This window comes from Poromitra crassiceps (genome assembly GCF_964638095.1).
Source record: "Poromitra crassiceps genome assembly, chromosome: 4".
Classification (NCBI taxonomy): domain Eukaryota; kingdom Metazoa; phylum Chordata; class Actinopteri; order Beryciformes; family Melamphaidae; genus Poromitra; species Poromitra crassiceps.
In genome coordinates this window covers 74,112,259-74,119,896 of record NC_139626.1, presented here as the reverse complement: position 1 = coordinate 74,119,896, position 7,638 = coordinate 74,112,259, and the positions used below count along the sequence as shown (strand labels likewise).

General features: G+C 42.6%; 1 protein-coding gene across 1 annotated transcript in view; it reads right to left on the bottom strand.

Annotated features, from left to right (window-relative positions):
- Window positions 1-4,680: 4,680 nt before the first annotated feature.
- LOC310774761 (neuronal membrane glycoprotein M6-a-like) overlaps window positions 4,681-7,638 on the bottom strand; it is a gene marked incomplete at both ends in the record, with an annotated part of 125,033 nt that continues 122,075 nt past the window's right edge. The window contains one exon of the mRNA XM_083634896.1: window positions 4,681-4,833. Coding sequence (XP_083491022.1) covers window positions 4,681-4,833 — 153 coding nt within the window. The remainder of the gene's footprint in view (window positions 4,834-7,638) is intronic.

Here is a 7,638-nt window from a genome sequence, read left to right as displayed (position 1 = left end):
GCAGGCTGTTAGCTAAAGTTAGACCATCTAAGAGCAGCTTTCTGCTACGGTTTAACTTAACCCTTGTACAGTGTTGGTACATTTTGGGCTAGTGCAGTGTAATTTTCTGTGTTCGCATTGTTATAAATGTGATATAAATGGTCAAATGGCGATTAATTTTGAAATTGGGTGGGGGATTGGGGCATATATCAAGGATTTTCACACTTCAGTGCCTCAGTTCATTTTTGGCCCCGGGAATCAAAAATGTTTACTGCATTTATGTTATATCCAGAAATGAATAGATAGATTCCCCATTGAAAACCGCTATAAAGTGCAAAAAAGTGCTATTTTTGAGCTCCAAGGCACTTTTTACAAAAAAGCATTTTTTTATGACTTCCTCCAGATATTTTGGACATAAGGCTTCAAAATTATGGTTTTTAATATTTTTCAGCAGATTGCAACATTTTCTCATGTATGGCATGCATCTATAAAGTGCAAAAAAGTGCTATTTTTGAGCTCCAAGACACTTTTTACAAAAAAGCATTTTTTTATGACTTCCTCCAGATATTTTGGACATAAGGCTTCAAAATTATGGTTTTTAATATTTTTCAGCAGATTGCAACATTTTCTCATGTAAGGCATGCATCTATTGCAATCAATTTAGCTGGTTTCTGTTTGTGCTGCATTATGGACCACTACAGCCCAATGGAATAAATAATTTCAGCTAAAATGGTGTTCATATCGATGTGTGTGTGTGTGTGTGTGTGTGTGTGTGTGTGTGTGTGTGTGTGTGTGTGTGTGTGTGTGTGTGTACACACACACACACACATCCATATGAACACCATTTTAGGGATGGGGTTTTGGGGGGAGGGAGGGACAAAAAAAACATGCCTATATTGAAGTCAGCTCAAGTTGTGTGTGTGTGTGTGTGTGTGTGTGTGTGTGTGCGCACACACACACACACACACACACACACACAAGCAACTTGAGCTGTCCCCCCACCCCCCCACCAAAGCCCCATCCCGATGTGTCCTGATCATGCACATACTAGGCTAGACAGAGTCTGTTTATGACCTGCATCAGAATGACAGAATGCACCCTTGGCCGGTCAAGGAAATGGTCAATTACTAAAAACTGGCATTGAAAGGGTTGAAATTCTGAAAAGTAATGAACATTGAGACATGAGATTGAGCAAACATGAGATTGAGCAAAAAAGGAAAAAAAGATTCTCCCTCTATTGTTGTTGTGGCCAAAAATGGTTAGTACTTGCCCAGAAGGACTCACTCTAATTGCCCAAAAATGGTCAATTAGATGGTCTAAAAAAATATACAGTGCATTTTTTTTTTAAATTGTCACTGAATAAAAAGTAACAATGGAACAAAATAAATATTGGTAATAATCTTTTACATAGACCCCACTGTGATAATCCCACCCAAAAACATTCCCTTTGGATTATATTTTGTGCAGAGATTGTGGAAATCTGTAAAAGCAGCAAGTGAAACTGTTTATAGTCAAGACAAACTGGCTTATAATGGGTTACATTTCTGAAAATGAATAAATATTTTTGGTATGTATAGCTTCATCTGAAGGTAAAATGTTTGAAAGAAAAAAGAAAAGAAAAAAAAGATTTTTTGTTACCTTTCTTATCATTAGAAAAATAATTGACCAAAACTGGACAATGGGAGGGGCATAACAATGAGGGGTAAGTATTAGTTAACAGTGTACAAGGGTTAAACAAATAGCAGCTAACGTTAGCTGGATCCTCATCACCCAGTGTCTTTGCTCAGTGATTTTCACTGTCTCCCCAGTAAGGTTATCTGCTTCATGATTTCACAGCACACTGTGATATGTCCATCGCTATCTAGAAGAGGATGTTGTGCATCGGATAGGGTCTTCACTTCAAGTTTCTGGCTCAGGTAAATAATCTTTTAGGACCTAGCCGCAAGAGTGGAAAGCTGGTCTATAGGAAAATGTTAAGTCGGTCCCCGGCGCTAATGCTCAGTATGAGCGAGAAGCGCCCAGCTAGCAGGGTAACTCCAAAGTGTGCGCTCATCAGCCTTGATGCTCATATGGACTGGAGCGTCGAGTGGAGAAATGAGCAGACCCACTCACTTAAGGCTTGAATACATTAGACAACTTTCAAAATCCTACCAGCGTATGAAAAGACTACCAAACTGCGTCCAGAGTCGGCTTTGAAAAATCAAACATGTTTGATATAATAATTGTGGCTCTGAGGCGTCGGGAGGCAGTCTGTTCCCATCACACACTTGATGGATAGAATCTGTACCCTTCATACACTTACAGATGTTGGTGCCAACTGGCCACCCCAACGGTGCCATGGCACGAGTCCGATACCTCACGAGTCCGACACCTCACGAGTCCGAAAAAAGAGGCTAACTTCCCCCAGACCCTAACCCAAAACCTAACCTCTCCCACCCACACGCCTAAACCTAACCTCCCCCAGACCCTAACCCAAAACCTAACCTCTCCCACCCCCACGCCTAAACCTAACCTCCCCCAGACCCTAACCCAAAACCATGAGGTGTCGGACTCGTGAGGTATCGGACTAGGGGGCAGTCCCCACCCCAACTGCCCACAACAACTGCAGACTACAGACTCCTGGCTAAAATCGGGGGAATAGTTTATAGTGTAACCTCAGCTTTACTCTGATAGGCTGTTCTAGAATCCAGAAAAACTGACACCCAATGAACCTACCAAACAGAAGTCACCATAATGACAAACAATAGAATTGCCATTGCCAAGTTGATTACTGGTGTCAGTAATGTATGAGGTTCAATTTAATAATAGCCTATATTATATAAAAAAAAAAAAATAGAGATTGAAATGGAAAAGGATTTAAGGAAAACAATTAGGAACAAAGAACAAAGAAAAAACTGAAAGTAAAACAAACCAAGATAATTTCATAATCCATCAACAGCTGGTGTATACGTGTGTGTGTGTGTGTGTGTGTGTGTGTGTGTGTGTGTGTGCGCACACACGCGCGCGCACACACATGCATGCACAGAGCCATAGAAATATATAATCATCACACAAAACTGTGAAAAAGTGATACGAACCCCCACCCCACCCAACCTCTACAGTATATGCTCAATGCTCAATGCTAAAATTACACATGAATAATATCAATAGAAATGTGGAAAAATCCCAAAGTGAGAAAACCATGGTTTAAGAGACTGATGGCACACATTAGAAACATGGTTCAAGAGACTGATGACACACATTAAAATGCTTTGTGCTGGTGAGATATGCTGTTTCCCAGGACCAATCACATGTCTGTACAGAGAAGGAAGGAGGACACCAAGGTCACTGATAGGATAGAGTGCCAAAATCACACCTTCTTCCATGTTAGACATGAACCAAGAACCCCTTGGTTCGCCTAGGAAGAGGGTGTGACTTTGGACTTTAGACTATAGTGAGATAAGGGGGGGGGGGGCATGAGAAGGGGTGGTGTGAGCAAAGTGGATAGGAGAGGTGAGAGGAGGGGAGCTAGCCAAGCTACCCAAACAAGGGTAGGCCTACACGTCAGCTTGAGGGACATATGTCTCCAGACATCAGTATGTGATGAGACGACACGAGACACAGCATGACTCCACCGTACAAGACTGGCCACACAACACCAACCATTACATCATGTATCTGTGTGTGTGTGTGTGTGTGTGTGTGTGTGTGTGTGTGTGTGTGTGTGTGTGTGTGTGTAAGAATGAATTGTATGCATCTATTTGCAGGCATTGAGGCTCTTGAAGGAATAGTGATTTTTTTTGGAGATTGCCCCATTGGTCAACTTCCACTTTAAATGATGAGATCATAGACATTTTAGCATACACCGTGTTTAGTGATAGTAGGCTCCATGCTAACACTTTAGCATAGCCTACTGTACACCATGCTGAGTGATATAGGCTCCATGCTAACACCTTAGCATAGTGTACACCATGCTGAGTGATAGTAGGCTCCATGCTAACACTCTAGCATAGTCCATGCTGAGTGATAGTAGGCTCCAGGCTAACACTTTAGCATAGTGTACATGCTGAGTGATAGTAGGCTCCAGGATAACACTCTAGCATAGTGTACACCATGCTGAGTGATAGTAGGCTCCAGGCTAACACTTTAGCATAGTGTACACCATGCTGAGTGATTCCATGCTAACACTCACCCACCATCACTCATTACATGCTCAAATGTTAATTTGTAGCCTACTATCACCAGGGAATGCTAAGGTGTCAGCATGGATCCTAATATAATAACCAAAGTGGCCAAAACCGCGGGTTCATTTTTAAGCCAATGTGGAGGTGGTAAGCTGGTAGCAGCTTTTCTAATGCTCACTAGAGGCCAGCTCGAAAAAGGCTCCAAACCTGTCTCAACTCAAGTCAATAGATTTTGATCCATAAGTGGTTATGGTCTCTCAGTAGCTAATGTCACTTCTTTTGACATGTCTCCTTAGTCCTCCTTACCCTATTCTACCCTCTCCTCACTTACGTGTGTGTGTGTGTGTGTGTGTGTGTGTGTGTGTGTATTAACATATGAACCTACATCTGTGTGTGTGTGTGTGTGCGTGTGCGCGCGTGTGTGTGTGTGTGTGTGTGTGCGTGCGTGCGTGCGTGTGTGTGTGTGTGTGTGTGTGTCTAACAGGTGGTGTCACTTCCTGGGTGTGTGTTTATGTGTGGTGTCACTTCCTGGGTGTGTTTATGTGTAGGCGTTTAGGCGTTCTTTGGAGCGTGTAGAGTGGATGTCATGCAGCTCTTGCTCCTCCTTAGACTTGATGTCTTCATACTTCTGCATTCGGCTAGCATCCTTCAGATAGCCCCAGTTAGCAGCTAGCGCCATCAAGAAATGCACCTGGGGAGGAGGAGAGTAGAAGGGATGACCAGAGAGGATGTGAACTGTGATGTGAAGGCATAGTTAACAGTATAATATTGCCCTGCTACCCTCACAATAGGGCCCTGACTGTTTTAGTGTGATTTTTTGGCAAGTTCCGTACCATAAAGTTAAGTGATGTGAATACATACATAGCTAAATATCAGATTTCAGACATCGGACGGGAGCTTGGTAAACAAATCTAACGAGATAAATGACATATTCAAAGAATTCTACATACATCTGTATACATCTGAAAGCATTGTGCCATGGGCGAAGAGGTTTTATCACTCCTTACTGCACAAGCACAACAAGAGGGATTAGATTCACCTATTAGATCACAGGAGATAATTGACGCAATCAAGTATAAATAATGGCATTTTAAACATGCGATACAAAGATGCGATTAATCGCGATTAACTATAGTTAATCGCAAGATTAATCGCGATTAATAAAATTAATCATTTAACAGCCCTAATTAAAAGGACCCCACCCCTCCGTATAGCCTCATGGTGCCTTTTCAACTTATATTGTTCTAATTACATCTCTCCCAGTTAGCACTATCCCACAATCATAAGTTCATGATGAAATAGCCTACGCTGCAGTGCAGGCTTTCAAAAAACCACGAAATAAGTTTTGAGCAGCACAGTCCACACATGCTGTGTGCTGTGGTTTGGTGAAGTTTGGACAAGATTAGAAGGCGAAATAGCGATTTCTGTGAAATAGGCCCCACCCACAACACTTTGCAAGTCGATTATATCGCAAAGAGTGAGGTCTTTCAAAAAACGGAAAAACAGGTTTTGTGCAGAACAGATGTGGTTTGGTGAAGATTTAACAACATTTGAAGGAGAAATAGCGAAAAAATGCTTTTGGACAAAATTGGCAGGAAATCTAGTTAGTTAGGAAATGGTCTATATAGAAAGAATGTTGATCGTAGAAGCTATGGTTCTAAAGTTATGGACCAAAACATGAAGAGGGCAGCTATAGACGAGTTTCCTGGGCACTTCCGGTTTGCTTCCGGACTCGGCTGCGATCGCGTCTGTCTCTTCCGGTATTTGTGAATACAAAGAAGCGTAACGTACTACCGTAGTAGCCATAGCCATAGCCAAAGACTATAAAAATGGTACCCATTTGCCTCCCTGCTTGGCACTCAGCATCAAAGGGTTGGAATTGGGGGGTTAGATCACCATATGATTCCCGAGCGCGGCGCACGCTGCCGCTCACCGCTCCCCCAGGGGATGGGTCAAATGCGGAGAACAAATTTAACACATTGTGTGACAATCAGTGGGACTTTACCTTTACTTTACCTTTATAGCGACCGCTGAAAAAATGTAAACTTGGGATCATTCTGCAAGTCTCCTATCTATGAAAGAGTGTCTATCCCACACCCGTTGACAGTGGACAGATGGGAAGATAATATGTGTAAATGGCCGAATGTAACTACAGGCAGGATTATAGCGTATTTTGAGGAATCAATGGCGGTGGACGGCAACGCGATGAACAATCTCAAAAGCTCAGAGGCGTACCAATATCTCCACAGCAACAAAGTAGGTCGTGTGCTCATGTACAAACACGACGGCTTTGTTTACTTGAAGGCAAGTGTTGAACCAAGCCAGTGTCTCAACAATTTATGGCACAATGCGTGGGTGGTGGTGACCGAGGCAGGAGACGTGAAGACCGCGAGGTGCAGTTGTGTAGCTGGGCCAGGTCGATCGTGCAGCCACGCTGCTGCGATCCTTTGGAAGGTATGTTGTAACGCTATGTATTTCATCAAATTACCCACAGTCAGGCTATCTCCCATTGTGAATGAATATTACGAGAAAACCATAGAAAACTAAATTCTCACAATCCCACAACACCAAACCAGATAGGCCACTCTGGGGTCTAGTGGTAAATACAGAGTTTACTTTACCTCTGTTGTTGTTTACTGATCACCGAGGGGAAAGGAGCCATGCTTCTGCTTACACTTAGATTGTGAAAAAACATATAAACATCTCTGTGTTTATATCATGTACATTATATGAATTAGGGTTAGGCTATATTGGAATGTATAATAACATGAAATAAACACTAAATAGAATGAAATAGAATATAGTTACATAGCCTATTTAAGTGTCACAGATGTGTACACTTGTTGTACAGTACTTCTTGTTGTTCCAAAATATTAGTTGGATGAAAATCATCAAAGTCAACCAAACTAAGTTAGCCTACCATTTGTAGTTTTATTTTATAGAGCAAGGCATCACAATAAACTATTGGTTTTGTGTTACTAGGGCAAATATTGACAATAGCCAATTTAAGCCCCTGCTGATGTGTTTGTGTTTTCTTGTACTCCTGTAGGTGGAAAATGCTGTGTGACAGGGAAAAACAGGGCTTGCCTGCACAGATGGACAGAACCTGTGGAACAGTGGAGCAAAAATAATTGCTGGACAGCACAGAATGGAGGACATGTCATTGAAACGCCACACCCGCCATAAATTGCACAAGTCACCATCCAAATCAAGCTCATCTTCAGGTGCTCCAAACCCAGCTCCAGCCAAGGTCTTCATGACGCATGAGGAGTGGAGGAAGAGTGTGCTTGCCTCACCTATGGCTGCAGTTTTTACTTCCCCACCCCATGGGCTCCTGCAGCAATGCTTGAATGCTGTTCCATCTGCTCCAACACCATCTCCGTTGCTTCTCCCCCATGATGAGCAGCATAACACACTGCTCGCCTGCGTCAAGTGCAGAGCCTTCTACACGGAATTCATAGACATGTCACCAGCCCAGTTGATGGAGATTGAGCGG